We start from the raw sequence: 24,622 nt of genomic DNA on the forward strand, positions 1-24,622 counted from the left end.
TTGTTATGTTTTATAATCGATATAATACATAAATACAAAGCATTGGGGTATTATTTAAAACTAAATATACATATACTTTATTTTTTTTTACTGATAGATTGGTGCAGTCAAAAAAGTTTTGGAATCCCTACTCTAAACTGTACTAGTTCATTTTGAAAGGTCTCATGCTAATTAAAAAAGTAAATTATCTTAATTTTGTTACCTTCCTCTCCTTTTAAGTTTATCTGGATACTTGTTATCCTCCCTTCCTTATTTGAAAGAGTGTTCATCTTTCTAATCAACCTTTCATCTTGACCCTAACCCTTTCCAGCTATGTTAACCTTATTTTTATAACCGTTAGCCGTTTTCTCCTGGTTTTCAATCCCTCTTTTTAACACTGGCTTCTTCTCTCAGCCTATGTTTTTCTTCCATTTTAAAATTAACAAACAGAACTTCCCTTTAACATACCTCTTATCAAACTTCTGCCTTCCCTTTATATATTTGTGTGTGTGTGTGTGTGTGTGTGTGTGAGAGAGAGAGAGAGAGAGAGAGAGAGAGAGAGAGAGAGAGAGAGATGTGTTGCTATCCTTGATTGGAGGAGGTAACTATGTTGGAAGAGACTTTAGTACCTGCCATACATGAAATTGTATGAAAAACTGAACTTGTGCTTTATGGAAAGAAAAGCTCAGACTCTCTCCTTAGTTTGTGTGTGATGTTTTTCTATTAAAAAAATTTTTTTACAGTTATTTTTCACTGTGTTAAAATACACATAAAATTTGTCATCTTAACCATTTTTAAATATACAGTTCAGTAGTGTTAAGTGTACATTGTTGTACAGTCTCCAGAATTTTTTCATCTTGTAAAACTAAAGCTCTATATCCATTAAACAACAAGTGTCCGTTCCCTCCTCCCAACAGCTCCTGAAAACCACCATTTTATTTTCTGTCTGTGTGAACCTACCTCATTTAAGTGGAATCATACAGTATTTGTATCATACCTAATGGGTAGAGTAGCTTTTAGATTTTTAAATTTATGATCAGTATTAAGAAATTCTTAATGGTAATCAATCTTGATTTCAATTTCTTCCCTCTTCAACACGAGGTTAGTTCCCAGGCCGTAGTTTTGCTTTGGAGCATCTCTTGTTCTTTTCTCTTTCCACTGCTTAGAGCATACAATAACTTCCTAATTGGATCACCCTGATTTCTCTTTCTCTTTATAATGAATCTTCCATATCAGCACCATGATCATCATTCTAAAATAAAGATCTGATTACTGTTCTCTCCTTTAAATTTCAATGGGTAATTTAACACTTATTGAATGCTTATTAAAATAGCTTTACTTAAACTTTACATGCCCTGTAAGTCATGAATTTACCTCCACTTTACAAATAAGGAAATTAACTGTTAGGAGATGTGACTTGTTTAGCATTGTACTACTAGAGAGTAGGGAAACCAGGATTTAAACTCAGTATTATCTGACTCCCCAATTCCTTCCGATTTTTATACTTGACACATTTTTTTAATGCATATCTTTCCCCCTCTCCTTGGTCGCTGGGAAGTCCTTTATGCTTCCTCCTTCAAGGCCCAGCTCAAACATGACTTTTTCTGTGAAACTTTTCCCTGGCTCTGCTTGTCTCCTCTCTCAAGTCTGTCCAGTGGTTTTTGCTCTCTGTTACTTAATAGCACTTTGTACATAACTGTAATAAACCCTTTGCTTGATAAAGGATCATTTAAAACACAGAAGATAACATGTTACTTTGTAACAAAGATTTATTAATTGAATTTGTGAAAATTATTCTTTACTGGTATTGTTAGAAGCATTAGGGATGAAAAATTATTTTTGTAGAAATGAGATACCATTATAGATTATCCATATTTTAAGAGAGCATCATGGTGACTGAAACTTTCAAAACAGCTAAATTATGAAACAATGATTTACCTAAAACTTTCTCATTTTATGAAGAGTTCAATTCAGGGTTCTATGTGTATTATTCAAAGTTAGATTATGGATAATTCATCACAATCAGTTAACACTGCTTTAGAGTGAAATACCACCTGTGCGTATTTTCATACTTAATCCATTGTCAGAACTAACATTGGAGGCTTAGTTTTTTCCTTTTTCACTAATCTGATTCCTAAAGACTAAAGATTCCTTAACCTTAGTTAATGAAAACTTAGTGTTAAAGATATAGATGTTAAATTAAAAACATCTTCTCTGAGAAAGACGCTGTTAAGAGAATGAAAAGACAGACTGAAAGAAAGTATCTGCAAAACATGTTTCTGATAAAGGACTTAAATCCAAATTATACAAATACCTCTTAAAACTCAACAATAAATAAATAAATGACCCAATTAAAAAGGTCAGGGACTTCCCTGGTGGCACAGTGGTTAAGAATCCACCTGCCAGTGCATGGGACATGGGTTCGAGCTCTGGTCCGGGAAGATCCCACATGCTGTGGAGCAGCTAAGCCTGTGAGCCACAACTACTGAGCTTGTGCTCTAGAGCCTGAAAGCCACAACTATTGAGCCTGCGTGCCACAACTACTGAAGTCTGCGTGCCTAGAGCCCGTGCTCCGCATCAAGAGAAGCCACTGCAATGAGAAGCCTGTGCACCTCAACGAAGAGTAGCCCCTGCTTGCCACAACTAGAGAAAACCCGCACACAGCAACGAAGACTCAACACAGCCAAAAGTAAATTAAAAAAAAAAAAAAAATAGTAGGTCAAAGACCTGAACAGACACTTCAACAGAAAAGATATACAGATGGCAAATAAGCATATGAAAGATGTTCAACATCATATGTCATTAGGGAATTGTCAGTGAGATACCACTACACACCTGTTTGGCTAAAATCCAAAATAATGACACCACCAAATGCTGTCTAGGATGTGGAGCAATGGATTCCCATTGCTAGTGGGAATGGAAAATGGTATAGCCACTTTTAGAAGCTAAGCACAGTCTTATCACATAATCAAGTAGTTTCACATCTTGATATTTGCCCAAATGTGTTCATAACTTAAGTTCACACAGAAACCTGTACATCAATGTCTGTAGCAGCTTTGTTCATAACTGCCAAACCTTGGTAGCAAATAAGATGTCCTTTAATAGGTGAATGTATAAACAACTTGTGGTATATCTAGACAATGGAATAGAAGTCAGTGATAAAAGGAACTGAGCTATCAAGCCACCAAAAGACATAGCAGACACTTAAATGCATCTTGTAAACTGGAAGAAGCTGATCTGAAAAGGCTACAATGCTATATGATTCCAAATATATGACATTCTGGAAAAGGCAAAACTATAGAGATGGTAAAAAGATTGGTGTTTGCCAGAGGTTGGGAGGGAGGAGGATGAAGGGAAGATGAATAGGTGGCACACAGGGTAGTTTTAAAGCAGTGAAATTATTATTATGATAATGCAATGGTGGATACATAACATTGTGCATCTGTCAAAACTCATAGAACTGTACAACACAAACGGTGAGTCCTAATGTAAACTGTGGCTTTTAGTTAATAATGTGTCAATATGTTTTTTCATCAGTTGTAACGCATGTATTACAGTAATGCAAGATGTTAATATTCGGACAGTCTTATGGAGCAGGGGAGTATATGGGAACTCTACTTTTTCCTCAGTTTTTCTGTAAACCTAAAATTGCTCTTAAAAAAAACCTCTTAATTTAAAAATGTATGTGTTTATTTGTTCACCAAAATGGTTAATGATTCGGTTCAGCATTTATTTACTGAGCAAAGACTGAACTGTGCTAGATTTTTATAGCCCTGTCCTTTAAAGAACTTAAAGACATCCCTTAGCCAAAATATATAGTGGTTTGAGATAGTCTGTGGTTATATCAGAGTGAGTTGAGTGCTCAGAAAGTGTTTTAAACTTTGAAAGAAGACCTGGTTTTGAACCCAGGCTTAACTAGCTACGTGATCTTATACAAATTACCTAGCCTTTTAAAACTTCCGTTGCATCTACTGCATAAGGTGGTGGCTTTAAATGTTAGTTGAGTGCAAATAGTAAGTACTCAAATATTAACTCTAATGACTAGTTATGTTTTCCATTCAACAAGAGAAATGAGGAAGAATGGCTCTCATTTGCCTTGAATGTTCAGTCACATTTCGTCTGTTTCTTCTGGAATGCCCCCCTCTATTTTAAGATAACTAAGGGTCCAGCTCATGAAATTATTTGCTTGCTGATTTGCTACATTCCAGTTTCTGCTTGAAAAAGGAACTGCTTTTACAGCTGTCTTTGAGATCAAGTGGACAGTTCAATCATGCTGACTAATATAACACTTTTCTTATTGTTTAAAACAACAGCAACTAGGTTGTTTTTCCCCTCAATAAAACCCTTCAATCAGAAGCTTACAAATAGATATCAGCTAATCCAAGCCTTGAAATCTAACTTTAATTTAAAAAATGGAATAAGAACAATTTTAATGATGTCTAGTAACTCTTTAATATTCTAAATAAGCCAAAATTTAGTATATTTTGCTCTAAAAATCTGTGTCATCATTTGTTTTCCAGTTGATAATGTTTTAAATATTATAAAATAAATCCCCCAAATTTGTTTTTTGACAACAAATAATATTAATCTTTATTGGAAGATGACTGTAACACACAGTAAAAACTATTGTTTTTCTTACTAAAAGCTTCCAGCAATGTGAAAAGAAAAATTCTCAAAATATGGGGGAAAGAAAAAACATTCATAAAAGTATAACCATCATTTCGTGGTTAAACAATCTACTGAAAAATGGAAAATGAAGTAAAAACTATTGAAATAGGAGAGGTAAGCCTTTTAGTCAGTAGGGTTTTCTCTTGATTAAAGCTTGCATATAAATTGCTTTGGGAATAAATGGAAGAACTCTATAGGCATAAACAAGACTGTCTGGAGCGGGGGGAAATGGTTGAAGTGAACTTGAAAATTATTAAATAACTGGCATTTAACATCAGGTAGATTTGGCCTTTTGCCTCCTAAAAGGAAGATACATTTTTTTTTTTTTTTTTTTTTTTTGCGGTACGCGGGCCTCTCACTGTTGTGGTCTCTCCCGTTGCGGAGCACAGGCTCCGGATGCGCAGGCTCAGCGGCCATGGCTCACGGGCCCAGCCGCTCCGCGGCATATGGGATCCTCCCAGACCGGGGCACGAACCCGTATCCCCTGCATCGGCAGGCGGACTCTCAACCACTGCGCCACCAGGGAGGCCCAGGAAGATACATTTTACTAAACAAACTTCCAAGTTATACACTCCTATTGGCAACAGCATTATATAAACTGGACATTTAACATGTTCTCTCTGTTTAAGTCCAACAGGATTTTTGCACATACCTTCTCTTATTAAACTGTCGTAATAGCAGCATTCATTGGAGAACTAAGAATATTTCAGACAGACTTTTATACCTCCTTTGTATATTAAGGGAAACACTGTGAGTTTTGTGTATGCACAGTAAATTAACTTATTCCAGTTATTATTAGGACCATAACTCTCCAAGGAAACATCTTTTTAAATGTGTTTTTATGATTCTTTTTTTTTTTTTTTTTTTGGGGGGGTTCACGGGCCTCTCACTGTTGTGGCCTCTCCCGTTGCAGAGCACAGGCTCCAGACGCTCAGGCTCAACAGCCATGGCTCACGGGCCCAGCCGCTCTGCGGCATGTGGGATCTTCCCAGACCCGGGGCACAAACCCGTGTCCCCTGCATCGGCAGGTAGACTCTCAACCACTGCGCCACCAGGGAAGCCCTATGATTCTATTTTAAGCTGAATGGTAGTAACGGTGCTTTTACTCTGAATTGAGTAAAAGAAAGACATTGAAGGGTCTTTCTTAAAGAATGAGAATAACTTCATGGAAAACTTCTTTGAGAGTAGTTAACCCCTGAGCACTAAAGAAGAATTCACTATATAAGTGTAAGTGTAAGCTTCAAAGAACAAGTTGGATGCTTAGAAGTAAAAAATTTACCCCACCAACCCTTCTCCCACATTTTCCCTACTATTTTTTCATCACGAATTTTTTTCACCTAAGTTATGCCAAACCCTGGAACGCCCTCTTCCTTTCTCAGTTGCTCAAATTCCTATTTGCTCTTTCAGATCCAGTTCCAATGTACTTAAGTTTACATAGGTTTTCCTGACATCTCTCACTTTAGGAGAGATAGTGCATTCTCCTCTTATACTTCTGCTAAACCTAGTATCATTTGTATTATAATCCAACAACCCTTTCTGCAGTTAAATAGCCTACCAGTGTATTCATCCCTGGGAGACATACCATCACCTGTCCATTTGTATAAAGCCAAAATCCAAAGGGTCATCCTTGTTGTCTCCTTCCTTCTTATCTCTTCCATAGCTAGACCATTACCAATCGTGTCAGTTTTTCCCTGCCAGATACCTTTATAGATCAGTCTGGTTCTCTCTATCTCCAGTGTCTCCACCACAGTTCAAACCCTCATCATCTCTGCCAGAATACTGCTGCAGTAGTCTTCTTTGGATCTGAAGAGTCTCTTGTAGACAGCATATAGTTGGATCATGATTTTTAATCTATTCTGCCAATCTCTCTGTCTTTCGATTGGAGACTTTAATCTATTTGCATTTAAAGTAAGAATGTACTGACTTCTTTGTCATGTTGCATTATTGTCTCTTTTGTGTTGAGTTTTCGTAGTGGAACGTTTTAATTTTCTTCTTCCTTTTGTGTATATTCTTTGTGGTTATATTTAACATTCTAAAGTTGTAAAACTCTAATTTGAATTTACACCAGCTTAACTTCAGAAGCATTACAAAAACTCTGCTCCTTTACAGCTTCATCCCTAACCTTTTCATTTATTGATAGGACAGAATTATGTTTTTTTATATTATGTATCCAAAAACATAAACTAAAAATTTTTTGATGCATTAGTTTCATATTATATAAAAAACAATATGTGGAGTTACAAAACAAAGTTACAATAACACTAGCTTTTGGACTAACAATTTTTTAAAGAAATGTGTAGTCTCTTAAACCAAGTAGAAAACAGAAAGTGGAGTTACAAACCACTGTTACGATAATACTAGCTTTTATAGTTGCCCATGTATTTACCATTAGTGAGATCTTTATTTCTTCATACTGCTTCAAGTTACTGTCTAGTGTCCTTTCATTTCACCTTCGGGATTCCCTTGAGCATTTCTTACAGGGCAGGTCTAGTAGTCAGGAACTTCCTCAGCTTTTGTTTATCTGAGCATATTTTAATATCTCCCTTACTTTTGAAGGACAGTTTTGCTGCATATAGTATTTTCAATTGACAGTTCTTTTTCTTTTAGCACTTTGAATATATGGACCCACTGTTTTCTGCCCTCCTAAATTTCTGTTGAAAATTCTGCAGATAATCTTATTGAAGATACCTTGTATGTGGCTATTTGCTTTTCTCTTGCTGCTTTCAAGATTCTCTTTTTATCTTTAGCTTTTGACAGATTGATTATAATGTGTCTCAGTGTGGGTCTCTGACTTCATCCTACTTAGAATTTGTTGTGCTTCTTGGCTGTTTATATTCTTGTCTTTTGTCAAATTGGGGAAGTTTTTGACCATTATTTATATAATCTCACTGTCCCTTTCTCTATTCTCCTTCTAGGACTCCCACAGTGCATATATTGGTCCACTTGTTGGTGGCCCAAAGGTTCCTTAGCCTTTGTTCACTTTTCTTCATTGGCGAATAGGGGTTCAACAATGGCCATCTACCTCTGTGTCTGCACCTTTGTGTCTCCACATCCTTGATCAGAAGCAGCAATCAGTGATCATAGCACAGATACCTGATATTTGGAGGACGGGCCCTTATTGCCCACGGTGTCTCCTGCAAGCTGCATGCAGGCTGCTACAGGAACAAGTTCCTGGCTGCCTGCCACTGGGCTGGGAGGTGGGGGGTAACTGCTGCTGAGCTAAGTGAGAAATTGGTTGAAATTAACTTTGTTTAACATCCAAGCCTTTCTCTGGAAGTTACAACCGTTAAAAAGACCTAAGAGTTCCAAAATAGTTATGTGAGACAGATTCTGTCATTGCATCTGTCGTCTGTGTTGGGAAACAGAATCCTGGTGCTTTCTACTTTGCCATCTTCCCAGAATCCTGTCCTGCAATAGTCTTCTAAGTGGGGATATAACTCAGAAACAGCCAGACGGAAGAGAGGCATAGGACAAGTATGTAGGAAGGGGTGTAGGGTTTCCATGCCTTCTCTGGGTGTGCCACTCTCCCACCACCTCTAGGTGTTCACCAGCCTGGAAGCTCTGAACCCCATACTACTGGGGTTTTTATGGAGGCTTCATCATGTGGGTGTGATCATTTATTAACTCCATGTCTAGCCCCTTTCTCCTCTTTGGAGATTCAGAAACAGGGTTAGAAATTCCAAGAATATGGCTTGGTCTTTCTGGTGACTAGCCCTCATCCAGGAGCCCACCAAAAGAGTCACCTCATTCGAACAAAAGACACTGCTATCACCCAGGAAAATAATTGGGACTTAGGAACTCTGTGTCATGAACTGGGGTCAAAGAGTGAATGCTAGAACAAAATTCTCCTAGCACCTCTATTTATAAAAGTTTTATGAGCTCTGTGCCAGGAACAGAGACCAACACATAAATATTTTCTTTTATTTCACAAGGTACATAACTCTTGAATTTGGCTCTTTTCCACTTGGCAAAATGAATTTAAGATTTATCCAGGACTTCCCTGGTGGTTCAGTGGTTAAGACTCTGCACTTCCACTGCAGGGGGTGTGGGTTCAATCCCTGGTTGGGGAACTAAGATGCTGCCTGCCGTGTGGCATGGCCAAAAAAAAGTTGTGTAAATTAATAGCTTTTATTACTGAATAGTACTCTGTTCTAATGATGTACCATATTTTGTTTAACTGTTCACCTATTGAGGGACATCTTGGCTGCTTCCACTTTCATGAATAAAGCTGCTAGAAACATTTGTGTGCAGGGTTTTGTGGACATAAGTTTTCACATCAGTTGGCTAAATACTTAGGAGTGCTATTGCTGAGTCATATGGGAAGTCTGTGTTAATTTTATAAGAAATTTCCAAATTGTTTTCCAGAGTGGTTGTACCATTTTACATTTCCACCAGCACGTCCTGTGGCTCTGCAGTCTCACTAACATTTGATAGTGTAGTATTTTTTTGGAAAAGCTCAAAGAGCTATTCTAATAGGTATGTAGTAGTATCTCATTGTTGTTTTAATCTGCATTTCCATAATGACAAGTGATGTTCAGCATTTTTCATATGCTTATTTGCCATCATTACATCTTCTTGATGAAGTGTGTGTTCAGATCTTTTGCTCATTTTAAAAATTGGGTTGTTTTCTCTTTACTGTTGAGTTTTAAGAGCTCTGTATATATTCTGGATACAAGTCCTTTATCAGATATGTGATATGCGTGTATTTTTCCTAGTCTGCAGCTTTTTTTTTTCTTCATTCTTTTAACAGTGTCTTTCCTAAAGGAAAGAATTTAATTCTAATAAAGTTCAACTTACCATTTTTTTCCTTCATATATCTTGCTTTTGGTGTTGTATGCAGAAACTCTTTGTCAGAGGTCAAAGAGATTTTCCTTTGTGTTCTCCTGCATGTTTTGTACTTATGTACTTTACATTTAGGTCTATGAACTGTTTTGGGTTAATTTTTGTGTAAGTTATGAGATAAGTGTTAATATTCATTTTTTGGCATATGGTTATCCAATTGTTCCTGCACCATTTATTGATACAGACTATCCTTTCTCCATCTAATTGCCTTTGTGCTTTGTGAAAAATCAGTTTACTATATTTGTATAGATCTATTTTGGGGCTCTCTTCTGTTCCATTGAGCTATGTGTCCATTCTTTTGCCAGTACTACACTGTAACATTATAGTATAGTAATTAGCCTTGAACTCATAATGTGAGTTCTCTGACTTTGTTCTTGATTTTCAGAATTATTTTGGCTATTTTAGTACCTTTACCTTTCCATATACATTTTTAAATCAGTCTTTTGATATCTACAAAAAAGCTTTCTGGAATCTTGATTTGAATTGCATTGAATGTATAGATGAAATTCAGAATAATTGACATCTTAACAATGTGAACTCTTCTAATCCATTAACATGAGGTTTTCATGGATTTTTTTCATCAGTGTTTTGGAGTTTTCCATGTACAGTTCTTACACATATTAATATTTTGTTAGATTTATACCTGAGTATTTCATTTTTCCCCCAATTCTATCCTAATTTTTTTTTAAAGTTTCAAATTCCAATTGTTCATTACAGGTGCATAGGAGAACAATTGAGTTTTATATGTTGACCTTCTATCTTGCAACCTTGCTAAACTTAATTATTAGTTCCAGGAGGGTTTTTTTGTTTTGTTTTTGTTTTGGTTTGGGTTTTTTTGTAGATTCTTTGGGGTTTTCTACATAGACAATCATGTCATCTGTGAATGGAAGTAGTTTTATTTCTTCCTCTCCAATTTGTATACCTTTTACTTCTTTTTCTTGCCTTTTTGTACTAAGTGGGATTACAAATACAATGTTGTAAAGGACTGGTGAGAGAGGGCATCCTTGCCTTATTCCCAGTCTTAGGGGGAAAGCATTCACTTTCCATTAGAAGTATGTTAACTCTAGACTTTTTTTTTTAATGTAATCATTTATTATTTTTTAAATTAATTAATTTATTTATTTGGCTGCATCGGGTCTTAGTTGCAGCACACGGGATCTTTTGCTGTGGCACGTGGGCTCTTTGTTGCGGCTTGCGGGCTTCTCCTTAGTGGCAGGCAGGCTCCAGAGCACACGGGCTCAGTAGTTGCGGCACACGGGGTCTCTATTTGTGGCACATCAGCTCCAGAGCACGCGGGCTCAGTTGCCCCGCAGTGTGTGGGATCTTAGTTCCCCCTCCAGGGATTGAACCTGCATCCCCTGAACTGGAAGGCAGATACTTAACCCCACTGGACCACCAGGGAAGTCCCATTAACTGTAGACTTTTTGTATATACCCTTTATTAGCTTAAGGAAGTTTTCTTCTGCTACTAGTTTCTTCAGAATTTTTATCATGGATGAGTGTTAAATTTCATCTCTGTTTTATTCTGTTTGGTCCTCAAATCAAATAGGTCATTTAATATGTCATTAGAACTTTTTTCTTACATAATTAAATTTAAACAAAATTAATCTTTATTTTTGATAAAAGGAAAAATCTAAACATATCTAAATACATGTTTAATATGTAACCTGAGATTAATACCTCATTTTATCATGAAATGAATAGAAAAGTAAGTAAAGACAATTTATTATGCAATTTAAAATAATATATTGATTTTTTTTACCTTAACTTCAATTATATGCTGTACAAGACAATGAAAAATATTTCAAAACTTTGCTTAAGGGGGGATGTGAAGTTCTCTATTACTATTAAAGTAATTTTAGAATAGGTAAGACATTGCATAATTTATAATCATTGTATAATTTACATCAGTTTGAGAAGTATCCAACTTATTCAGTGGACTTTAATTTTTAAAAGTCATTTACATAATGTTGGGAATTTCATGACAAAAAGGTATAGTATATTACATAACATGGCTTCCTATAATTTTGAAGTGCCATCTGACATCATATCCTTATAAAATTTAAATATTAGTTTCTCTGTATGTTAGTGGTGAAAAATGAATACAGAATAACCTGTGTGAGATCCATGGGGCACACTTCTGCTCAGCTTTCTGTGGTAAATGGGCAAAAGGTTAAGCCATCAGTCCATTTCCCAGTGTCTATTGAACAGTGTCTTTCTTTGTGTTGCTTCACTTATTAGAGCAATATAGCAAGTGTTATTGAGAGGTGAAACAAAGCAAGTCTTACATCAAACACTGATGGCTTTTTTAAAAGTTGGAATGGGATATTATTGGATGTTGCAAAGAGTATATTGATAGTACATTTTTATGGAAACCACTGCTCCAGAGTAAACTGTATTAGAAATCAAATCAACATTATATATTAGTGATACTCATGTAAATGTAAATATTATATCTAATGCATCAGTTTTAAAGAGTAATGTAATGTAAAGTAATGTTGTGGGCCGGGGAAGTGATTAAAAAAAAAAATTAAAAAAAAAATTACCAGCCACCGGTTTATCTTCCTTAGCCATTTACTTGTGGTAGATTTTACTTTCTATACAAGTAAACCTTTTATTCATAAGATGTAGCTTTAAGCATAATGTAAAAGGTAAACCAATTAAGTATAGAATGCTTTCAGAAGCATGAAATGTTATTTAGGACCTTTCTTATAAGGGCCATGGAGTATTTCTTGAGCATCCATGCAGATTAGATCTTGAACAGCTGCATGGAGCACACAGAAGCCATGATTCCTGTCTCTCTGAACTAACTTGAATAAAGTCTTTCATCTAAAGATCTCACTGTTTGTCTATTTCATGAATCCCTCATCTCATCTCTGAAGCACTCCATTCAGTTTAGTACAGTTCAACATTGTGGTTTAGAGCTCTAGAAATTGCTGTTGTAACTTACAATGCACAAAAATAACAAGTTGAAGTAATTTCAAAAAATTTTAAAGAATTATATAAAATCTACAGTGATTTTTGTGGGCAAAGATTTAGAATGATAACTAGGGATTCTAATTCAAACTTAACTGTGACTTTAAGTAAATTTTGTATGTTCTAAGCGTCCAATTTCTCTGTAGTTATAACAGGGACTAACAGAATTAAGAGAAATAAGTGTGTTGAGATGCTTGTTAGTAAGTTCATTTGTTTTATATAAATTTACATTGCTGTCATTCTGCCCTCTTAGTCCTTCTCATAATCTGAGGCTCCTATCATATTCCATGTTCTATAAAGATTGTTCTGTAACCACTTTAGCAGTTATTAAACTGAAAAAGTCAGTATCATATTATTGAGATGTAAATTTGTTAAGAAAATATCAGATGATCCTTTCCTCCTCTGGGTACTTGTATCACATATTGCCACTTATTTGGCAGCAACCCATCCGTTGCCTCCCATTTTATGCTGTATGCTTCCTATTCCTGTCTACATATTATGAGTTCTTTGAATTCAGGGATCTTAACTTACTTGAATCTTCATAAAAATTAATATGTACTGTCTTCTAAATATGGAATAAACTTTTTTCATTGCTTCAGAGTATCTACACATATGTTCCCTTTCAGTAATGGAGATGGTCAAAGTTGACTATAATTTTACTAAGGAACTTACTTATTTATTGTATAAAAACCATCTGGTCATAATCTTAGAAATCTGATATATTTTTTTTATTTGAGTATATGAAAATTAGGGAACCAGAGAAATTTTGATCTAAACATTTCTAACTCAGAATGGCAAAAACACAAAAGGAGTTTGAGTATTATACATTAGAAATGGAATAATGTAGGTGGCATTTATTTGTGCAGTCAGGGAACATTATTGGTATCAACTAAATACTAAGCTCTTTGCTATAGCCTGGAGACATAGTGATTAAAAAAGAAAGAAAAAAGACAAGATCTGTACCTGATGGAGCTTATTGTCAGCAAATAGGCAAAGCATATTTAAACCAGACAGTAACAATGTATAAGGATTATGAATACAGTAGGCTGACGTGAGAGAGGGCAACTGAGTGAAGGGTGAGCTACTTTGTATACAGTGATTAGGAAAGCCCTCTTAGAGAAAGATACAAAGTAAGACCAAAAGGATAAGGAAGTACCTAGATTGTGGTCTCTAAATATGGTTTCTCTCTGAAAGTGATCAGAATTCCTTGGAAAACTAGCTTACTGCAGATCTAGAATAGGAACTGTAAAAGAAAACAAAGAAATTATTAAAGTCTATTGGGGTCATGATATGGGAGCCAACTTGGAGGAGCTCCCACTGACCACAGATGTAGCATTTGGAGCATCAAGAGAATTGTGACTGCAATAGATTGAAACACATCCATTATTCAAAATATGTGAGTTCATAATGTTACTTAAAAAATTCATTGTTCACTTTTGGACCAAAACTGGACAGTCAAGTATTTATCTTGCCTTTCCTCTAAGAACTGTACCTCAGCATACCCAAACAGTCCAGGAGGGATAGTTCTTTAAAAAAGAATTCAAGCTAATAAATGCAGAAAGAATGATAAACTGTTCTCTTTTAATGAAATGAAACCAAACACTTAGGCATTTAAACTTTCCACATTTTTCTTATATACTTCTGAATATTTTGTGTTTGGAAATTTAAAAATCAGTTTAAAGGAGCGGCAGCAAGGACTGAGCTGGTAGGAATGGGAGTGGTGGGAAGAGATTTCATACGAATAAAGAATGGTGTGAACAAGGCACAGAAATGAACAAAAATTCTGTACGTATTCAGGGAAGACTTAGTAATTGTATTCCTCAAAGTGCAAGGTATGTAAGTGGGAGTATTGTGGATATGCAGTTACATGTGAGTTTTCAGAATACATAGGACCTGAAAATAGTGAAACCAAACTATTGCCAAATTCAAAAGGAACTCGAGATTCAAAGGAGCTTCTCTGTAGTTCCTGCTACCCTTTGGGCTCATTGAAATAATGGTAAACAGAAACATTCAACAATGGATTTAATTAAGCCAAATTGATTGGCAGACCTTAGTAGAAAGGTACCATGTATAGAATGCACCACTGATTTTACTTGGGCAGCTTCTGCTTAAAGTAGGCAGTCAATTAATGTGATTTTTCTTCATCTCAGCATTTTGTTTGTTCTTTTTAAAGTTGCATGTATAGAGATGAATATCCCAAAGTTAATGATTTCTGATCCATTACATTGGACCCTGTTACAGTGTTAGGGAACCACATATGTTTCCTTCTAAAAGTAGTATGCTCTATATTCAGAGTGAGTAGTTTAACCTTGCCAATAAAATCCTGTACCTATTATGGATACTCTGTTTTGTCCAGGTTCATGTTTGTATGGATAACAATAAGTGAGTATTTCTTTGTGAAACTAATTTTTTCATTTTAAGTGATTTATGCCATGGTATTATTTAAAAAGAAAAAAACTCTTAAAGTCTGTCTTGAAAATTACTAGTATGGAATAACAACAAGGTTTGTCCATTAATTTTACAAGCCAGTGTTTATCTATCTGCTCCATATTGAATGTGTTGTAGTCTTTCCTGGTATATGAGTTTGACTGCTGGGATTCAGAAATGCAGTATATGTCGCAACAGAGGAATGATGGAAAATTGAGATGTCAAGCTGAGTAATCAGAGCTCTGTGGAGGTGGACAGCTGTGTTCCCTGTGATATACCGGGGTAGTTTGTTTTTATGGCTGGTCACATAGTTTGGTGAAGTGGAAAGCATTTCAATTAAGTTTCAATTTTCTCATCTTTATATTCACCTTTTTCCTAAAAATGAGGACAAGAGAAGACTTTGAAAATAATGAAACAAGTTATGGTGTTCTACCATTTATCATTGGTTCTTTACTTCTGAATTAAATTTATATATGGAAAGACGGGATTTGCTAGTAATGTATTTTAAGGAAAAGAGCTTCCTTTATAGCACAATACTTATTTTATAATTTATATTATATTTTATTACATTATATATGTATTTTTTAACAGGGTATCCAGAAGTTGGCTAGTCAATATCTGAAGAGAGATTGGCCTGGAATAAAAGCTGATGATCGGAATGATTACAGGTAACTTAATAAGTAGCTCTTGCCCATTTTCTTTAAACCTGGTTTCACACAGAGCCATGTCACATATATACAACATAGACTCCAGTTTTTTAAAAAATTGCTTCTTTCCTCTGCTGTGTTTTTAGATATAATGTCAAAATTATCAAACAATGTTAATGTTCTACAACATATACATTGTATATGAAATAGATCATTTTCATATGTCTTAAGCCAAGATTCCATTTTGTTTAATTGATACCCACATAAGGAATTTAAAGCAGATAGATGACAATGGAACACAAATTGTTTCCTCAGTGACCTATAGATGAAACACAGTATCACAACAATAATGAAACAAAATTGTAATTTCTATCATGATCATTGACTCTTTACTTCTGAAACAAATCCTACATTTGGAAAGATAGGATTCTGTGAGCCTAGGGGAAAGGAGTTTCTAAGTTATATATATTTTATATATATATATGTATATATACATATATATGGTATACAGACACACCCACAGGTATCTAGAAATTGATTAGTCAATATCCCACATACAAATTTTTTTTTCCACATACAAATTTTAAAGAAGGTAGACAACAATGGAATATAAATTGTGTCTTCATACAAATGTCTTTAAAATATTTATAATTTTGTTTGGAATTTGGTGTCTTTTTTGCAGTTGATTTGGAAGTATTTATTAGCTTTTGTGCTCAAGACTGTCCTTAGTGTTGAGGGAACCAGAAGTCAAAGACAGGATTTCAGAGCTTGCAGTCTGGTTGAAGTTAAGACTAATTATTACTCATGAAACAATAGCAGGGAATCCAGGGTAATTAAGAACTCAGTATTGAAGTGTGTGGTTTGGAATCTGAATATGAAATCAAGTTGCTGGATCATCAGGTAATTTCTTAATGGAGATAGAAAACTGCAGGATACACAAGAAACCTTAATAGTTCTTCACAGTTGCAAGACTGACTGATAACTTGGAAGGTGGCATGATAGCTATAAATAATACATATGTAGTTGCAATATGGAATAATAAAACAAAACAGGAAATAAATATAGGAATTTTCTTGTGGACTTTTCAGTTCAGTATCTACAAAGTTCAGCTAAGGGGGAAAGAGAGGAGATGAAACCCTAGGTGAAAGAGACAAAAAAAAAGCCTTGAGGTGAAAGTGAGAATGATATGTTCAGTATTGCTGTCATGAGGAAAGCCTGACCAAGGAAGAGACTGGTTGCTAGAGAGTAAAGAAGGACTCCAACTTACAGATAGGTTCTATTCCAAGTTTGTTTGAAATTCAGGATGCAGGTTACCAAAGAAATAAGGATAAGGTTCTGCTCCCAGGCTAGCTTATGCAACCTAATTTTTAAAAGTATGTTAAGCCAACTTTTACTGAATATTTACTGTATACCAGATACTATGCTAGGAACTTTACCTCCCATGATGATCAAAACGTGATAATCAAACCTGTGAGGTACATATGATTATCCCCTTTTTATATACGAGGAAACTTAAGTCTCAGGTTGTATGCTTTACTCAAGGTCACACAGCTATGTAAACACTCAGTCATTTATTCATTCATTCATTCTTTTTTTTCATTCTTTTTTAATTAATTAATTAATTAATCTATTTTTGGCTGCATTGGGTCTTTGTTGCTGTGCACAGGCTTTCTCTAGTTGCGGTGAGTGGGGGCTACTCTTCGTTGTGGTGTGTGGTCTTCTCACTGCGGTGGCTTCTCTTGTTGTGGAGCATGGGCTCTAGGCGCATGGGCTTCAGTAGTTGTGGCATGTGGGCTCAGTAGTTGTGCCTTGTGGGCTCTAGAACGCAGGCTCAGTAGTTGTGGCACACGGGCTTAGTTGCTCCGCAGCATGTGGGATCTTCCCAGGGTCGAACCCCTGTCCCCTGCATTGGCAGGTGGATTCTTAACTACTGCGCCATTAGGGGAGTCCCTCATTCATTCTTTATTTATGAGATAGATGTGAAATATCTACTTACATGCTAGTTGTTAAAGTAGACTTCAGGATTAAAGAGAGTAGAAGGTATGGTGCCTGTTGTTAAGGAGCTTAAAGGAGATAGCCACTATAAACAGTTGCGATATTGGGTAGTAATAGAGGTGCATTGGGACTGTAGAAGAAACCTAGGCTTCTAGAGCTGAGTCTTAAAGGATGTGCAGGAGTTTATCAGCGTTGGGCAGAAGGAATTCTAAGCAGAAGTAACACCTTAAATGCAGGGAGGCATGAGAAAATATGAATGTTAGGTAGCAATGAAGTGTGTATGGGTTGGAGGGTAAGAGGAGTGGTGGACCTGGAGGATACCTAGATAGGCATCATGAAGGACTTTGCATATCACAGAGTTTCTTTTTTATTCAGAAGATAACAGAAGCATCAAAGAATTTCCATAAGAGGAATGACAAGTTCAACATACTTTAGTAACTGTATGAAGGTGGACTAAAGGGGTATGAAGGTGGACTAAAGGGATATGAGGAAGAATTCAGAAAGAATAGAATTGCAGGAATTTAATCCCTCATCATTTCTTATTTGAACCATGAAAATTATAGTAGAAATTAGGTTATGGGGCAGATTTCAGAGATATTTAGAAAACTGAAGCTAGAGGACTTGCTATTGATTTGGCAGTTTTGTTTTTGTGTTTGTCAAATTTGTTCTGAGACAGACTACAAACAGTTTTCTGTAACTGTCATACTATAAAGTAGTTTTCTCAGTATCTAAAATAGTTCTTGGAACATAGAAAGCATTTGATAAATATTTACTGACTGAAGGACGAAGTAGAGGGAGGGAGAGGAAGGGTTGTAGAATGACTCCCAGGTTTTTTAACTTAGGCAACTGAGAGGATGGTGGTGCCATAGTGAAAAAAGACAGTAGATCAGGATTGAGGGTGAGAATAGCAGTTGCCATTTTTTGTTTGTTTGTTTGTTTATTAGGAGTTTATTTCAGCTCTAGTCAATTAAAATTTCCCTTTAACTTTTTTTGTGTTTATATTTGTATTGTTAATTTAAAAATTCTTACCCAAATAATGCATGCTTGTTGAATGTGTAACAGAGTATAAAGTGTACCTCATCCTCTTTGCCAAACACTTCCATTCACATTTCTACTAGAGTAATTGCTGTTAGAAGTATGTGGTCTTTTCTTCCATATTTTTCCTGTGCAGTGCATACATGAACATAAACAGTTGTGCTGTTTTTAACAGAACTAGAATAATTATATACATATGCTTTTGTAATTCCCTCCACACATACACCTTCCATACACACACCTAAGGAGTCTATTTTACTTTATTATTTATTTATTTATTTTTATTTAAATATGGTTGATTTACAATGTTATGTTAGTTTCAGGTGTACAGCAAAGTGATTCTTTACACATGCATATATTCTATACACATATATTATTTTCTGATTCTTTTCCATTATAGGTTATTACTAGATATTGAATGTAGTTTCCTGTGCTGTACAGTAAATCCTTATTGTTTATCTATTTTATATATAGTGGTGTGTATCTGTTAATCCCCTACTCTTAATTTATCCCTCCCCCTCCTCTTTCCCCTTCGGTAACCAAAAGTCTGTTTTCTCTGTCTGTGAGTCTGTTTCTGTTTTGTAAATAAGTTCATTTGTATTATTTTTTGGATTCCACATATAAGTGATATCATGTAGTATTTGTCTTTCTCTGTCTGGCTTACTTCACTCTGTATGATAATCCCTAGGTCCATCCATGTTGCTGCAAATGGCAGTATTTCATCCTTTTTAATGGCTAAGTAACATTCCAGTGTGTGTGTGTGTGTGTGTGTGTGTGTGTGTGTGTGTGTATCAGCCACGTCTTCTTTATCCACTTATCTGTTGATAGACACTTAGGTTGCTTCCATGTCTTGGCTATTATAAATAGTACCACTGCAGACATTGGAGTGCATGTATCTTTTTGAATTAGAGTTTTCATCTTTTCCAGATATATGCCCAGGAGTGGGATTGCTGGATCAGATAGTAACTCTATTTTTAGTTTTTTAAGGAACCTCCATACTGTTTTCCATAGTGACTGCCCAGTTTACATTCCCACCAACAGTGTATGAGGGTTCCCTTTTCTAAGGAGTCTATTTTAGATGTCCCTTCAAGTCAGTTTGTTCAGGTCCCCTCTTCTTTTTAGTGGCTATGTTAGTGCCATAGTGTGGGTAAATTATAGTTTGTTATCCATTTTTCTGTTGGTAGTTAGTTTATTACTATTGCAAATAGTGCTGCAGTGGATAACTCATGTATGCACATAGTTATATCTTTGTGCATTGTGAAAGTATATCTATAGGGTTAATTCTTAGAGGGGAACATGCTGGGTCAAAGGGTTTATACATTTAAAATGTGAAACTATAAATTAACCTTCATAAACTCTGTCTTAGTATATTTTGCATTTCTTCAAATTTGATTTGAAATTACCCATTTCTTTTTATTTTTTTACCAACAGGGCACATGGTCAATCTTTGAAAATTTTTGCCAGTCTGATGATACATGCACCATTTAATGCCATTAAACCCACCCCCATTTGCCTGGAAACTAGACTTCTGTAATAATACTTTCTCTAAGACCTTTTTTTTTTTTTTTTTTTTTAATCTTTGAAGACAGGTTTTTCAGTCCTGTCTTAGTCTGTTCAGGCTGCTATAACAAAATACCACAGACTGGGTGGCTTATAAGTAAGAGAAATTTATTTCTCACAGTTCTTGAGACTGAAGTCCAAGACAAAGATGCCGGCATGGTCAGGTTCTGGTCAAGTCCCTCTTCTGAGTTGCAGACTTTTCAACTTTTAGCTCTGCCCTTACTTGGTAGAAGGGGTTTGGGAGCTCTATGGGGTCTCTATTATAACGGCACTATTCTGCCTTCACCTCTGCAAAGCCTCACCTCCTAATACCATCATCACCTTTGGGGATTAGGATTTCCACATATGAATTTCAGGGGACCACAAACATTCAGACCATAGCAAGTCCTTTCTATGTAAATATTTCTTGGAGTTCCCTCAGCTCTCTTGTGACTGTTTTAAGTAATCTTATCTATATTTCTGTCTTTAAATATCGCCTATAAACTAGTAATGATCTGTGTTTTTATTAACTCTTCAGCTTGGGAACCAACAAGTCAGCTGCCTCCAACTGTGACTTCTTTTCAGACCTCATCTTCTCTTAGGAATGTTAAGTAGCTGCTTCTCTGTGATCTCTCCCCTTCACAATTTCATTGCCACATTACCACCAACCTGTACGTCTGTATGTCTTTGTAAAATAGGCCTACTCTCATCCCCTACTTGAAAAATCTTCTGTTGTTTCTCCTTGCTAATAGTATGAAATTTAAAAAAAATTTTTTTTATGATATCAAAAGCCAGGAAGAATCCTGACTCCAAATTACCTTTCTTTCCTCCTTCCTGGCCATTTCTCCTTTTTTCATGCTTGGTTCCCCAACCCTTGGGCATCTTAAGCTGCAGTTGTACTGCAGTTCTTATCACACCTCAACTGGACTGAGTATCAGTCATTCTCCCTGCCTTTACTTCTGTTACCTAGGCTGAGGATGGTCTCCTTTCCTACTACCAAAAACAGCAATACATGAGCACTTATTTATTAAACACCATACTTTCTCCTGTTATCAGTCACTATGTAAGTTAATCTTAGATTATGAATTTAACTTGTCACATTTTCTAGAGTCTTCTTGATGTGTGGTGCTGTATTCCAGGCCAAGGGTAGATCTGTGATTTTTGTTTGTTAAACTTTTGTTTTTACCTAAAAAAAAATTATAGATTCATGTGCAGTTTTAAGAAATAATACAAAGAGTGTTCTTATACTCTTCACCCAGTTCCCCCAGTAGTAATATCTTGCGTAACTATAATACAACATCACAACCAGGAAATTGATATTGATACAATCCACCAATCTAATTTAGAATTCACCAGTTTTACATGTACTTATTTGTGTGTATGTAGGTGTATGCATATTAAGTTCTGTGGTGTTTTATCACATATGTAGATTCGTGTGACCACCACTACAGTCAAAATAAGTTTGTTGGTTTATTTATTTATTTATTTATTTATTTTTGCTGTACGCGGGCCTCTCACTGTTGTGGCCTCTCCTGTTGCAGAGCACAGGCCCCGGACACGCAGGCTCAGCGGCCATGGCTCACGGGCCTAGCCGCTCCGCGGCATGTGGGATCTTCCCGGTCTGGGGCACGAACCCATGTCCCCTGCATCGGCAGGCGGACTCTCAACCCCTGCGCCACCAGGGAAGCCCTGTTGGTTTATTTCTTAATAAAAATTTTCCCTGATAAGGTTTTCTCTGTTTTCCAGTGTAATAGTCATATAAGAAATAGTTCACAGTGTGATTTTAGGTGGTATATGGATCAATATTTTTGAATTTTACTAATTAAAACTTAATTATTATGGCAAGTTTTATTTTTCAATTAGATTGGAATATGAAGTAGTAAGATACATATATTTTAGTTTAAAAGGTGAGTCATTTTAACAAAAAATAATAACGGTACAGGAGATATGAGGCACAAATTGTGTAAGACATACACAAAGAACTTAGTATACACCTTTTTTAGAGTGAAGAGACTCTTTTTAAAAATTCTTTAATAGTAATGCTGGACCAAGAACAATCTTATGTCAGCAGAAGAGCAGAGGTTTGGGAGCCAGACAGATCTGGGTTCGAATCTAGTCTCCATCATTCCCTCCTCTCCTTCCTCCTGTAAATATATATTGAATGAGTGCTTGCTGTGCCAGACCCTGTTCTAGGTGCTGAGGATACAAAAGTGAATAAAACAAAGCTTCTGCTGCATGGAGTCTTCATTCTAGTGAAAGAAGACAAGACAATAAGCATATGAGTAATTAAACATTGTCACTTGGTGACAAGGACAGTAAGCATAGTAAAAAGAAAACAGAGTACCAAGAAGTGGTTGGCACTGCAGTGGATATACTGTGTAGAGCCTAGACTTTAGGGAGACAAGAGCAAAATCAGAGAGAGGTCATTTAGGCTATTGTAGTAATCCAGGCACGAGATAATGGTGGCTGAAACCAGGGTAGTAGCAGTGGAAGAGATAGACAGTAATCAGATTCCATTATATTTTTAAAGTCTAGTGAACGGTATTTCTTGGTGAATCAGATGTGGAATATGAGGAAAAAAAAGGAGGAATCAATGATGAGTCTAGGGGTTTTGGCTTGAACAACTAGAGGTTTGAGTAGCTGTCAGTGAGATGGAATAGATTAACAGAACAGATTTCAGGGAAATCAAGAATTTGTTTTTGGACATGTTAGTTTTAAGGTACCTACTAGGGCTTCCCTGGTGGCGCAGTGGTTGAGAGTCCACCTGCCGATGCAGGGGACACGGGTTCGTGCCCCGGTCTAGGAAGATCCCACATGCCACGGAGCGGCTAGGCCTGTGAGCCATGGCTGCTGAGCCTGCGCGTCCGGGGCCTGTGCTCCGCAACAGGAGAGGCCACAACAGTGAGAGGCCCGTGTAGTGAAAAAAAAAAAAAAAAAAAAAAAAAAGATACTTACTAAATATCTGAGTTGGATATGTTAAATAGGCAACTGAGGTGTTAGGGTAGATGTCTGAATTAAAAATTTAGGAATAGTCAGCGTAATGACAGTATTTAAAGCCTTGAGACTGCATGAGCAGTCTCTAAAGAGTGAGTGTGAAGAGAAGAAGCTGACTGTGGGGACACTCTAGCATTTACGGGGCAATGAGATGAAGAGGAACTAGCAAAGGAGCCTAAATTGTGGCTAGTGAGATAAGGCTAGACCAAGAGAGAGAGCTATCCTAGAAGCCAAGTGAAGATAGCACTTCAAGAAGGATAAACTAGGTCAGTACTGCTGATAGACTGAATAATAGGCCCAAAGCTTGAATTGACTTGGGATTAGCCACAGGGAAATCTTTGATGACCTTGACAAGTAATTTCAGAATGGTGGATGTTAAAAGCTTATTTGAATTGAATCAAGAGTGACCAGGAGGAGAAATGGAAACAGTAATTTCAGACATTTCTTTTGAGGAGTTTTGCTGTTAAAGGGAGCAGACATTGGGGTGGTAGCTGGAGAGAAATGGAGGGTTGATAGAGGGCTTTTTTATTTATTTATTTATTTATTTATTTATTTTTTTTGCGGTACGCGGGCCTCTCACTGTTGTGGCCTCTCCCGTTGCGGAGCACAGGCTCTGGATGCGCAGGCTCAGCGGCCATGGCTCACGGGCCCAGCCGCTCCGCGGCATATGGGATCCTCCCAGACCAGGGCACGAACCCGTATCCCCTGCATCGGCAGGCGGACTCTCAACCACTGCGCCACCAGGGAGGCCCGGGCTTTTTTTTTTTTTAAGATGCGAGACATTATATGAGTATGATCCAGTAGAGAGGGAAAAGTTGATATTGTAGGAGAAAGCACAATTACTGGATTGCTGTTGAGTTAGAGGTTATATATACAGATGTGAAGGGTTGGCCTTCAGAGCACTGGTAATTCATTGGAGTAAAAAGAGGGATGACACAGTGTATGGGTGCAAAAGCAGGGAGATAGGTAGATGTGGAGGGAGCATGTGGACATTGTCTTCATACTTCATTATCAGCTGAAAGTGTGGTCATATTAGAGGTTTGAGATGAGAGGAAAAGGTGGGAAATAATTATCTAGAAGAGTGAGCAGATAAGTGGATTAGAGGAATATAGTAGGATTGCTGGGGGGCACTAAGGGATTACTTTACATCAGTTGAAAGTGAGACTAGGCAGCATGATTATTGTTTACTCCAGCAACGTTCTGTTGCACAGACATTGGTATGGTGTAAACAGAATTTTGGATTTAACCAAGTTTGGAATTTGTAGATTATAATGACCGAAAGAGGACTTCCCTGGTGGCGCAGTGGATGGGAATCTGCCTGCGAAGGCAGGGGACACAGGTTTGATCCCTGGTCTGGGAAGATCCCACATGCCATGGAACAACTAAGCCTGTGTGCCACAACTACTGAGCCTGCGCTCTAGAGCCCACGTGCCACAACTACTGAGCCCATGTGCCACAACTGCTGAAGCCCGCGTGCCACAACTACTGAAGCCCACATGCCTAGAGTCCGAGCTCCGCAAC

General features: G+C 36.7%; 1 protein-coding gene across 2 annotated transcripts in view; it reads left to right on the forward strand.

Moving 5' to 3' along the window:
- The window catches only part of FCHSD2 (FCH and double SH3 domains 2), a gene marked incomplete at both ends in the record, with an annotated part of 298,329 nt that overhangs the window by 105,381 nt on the left and 168,326 nt on the right, over positions 1-24,622 (forward strand). For both annotated transcript variants that reach the window (XM_079708869.1, XM_079708870.1), the window contains one exon: positions 15,483-15,559. In XM_079708869.1, coding sequence (XP_079564995.1) covers positions 15,483-15,559 — 77 coding nt within the window. The remainder of the gene's footprint in view (positions 1-15,482; positions 15,560-24,622) is intronic.

This window comes from Hyperoodon ampullatus, assembly GCF_949752795.1.
Source record: "Hyperoodon ampullatus genome assembly, chromosome: 7".
NCBI lineage: Eukaryota > Metazoa > Chordata > Mammalia > Artiodactyla > Ziphiidae > Hyperoodon > Hyperoodon ampullatus.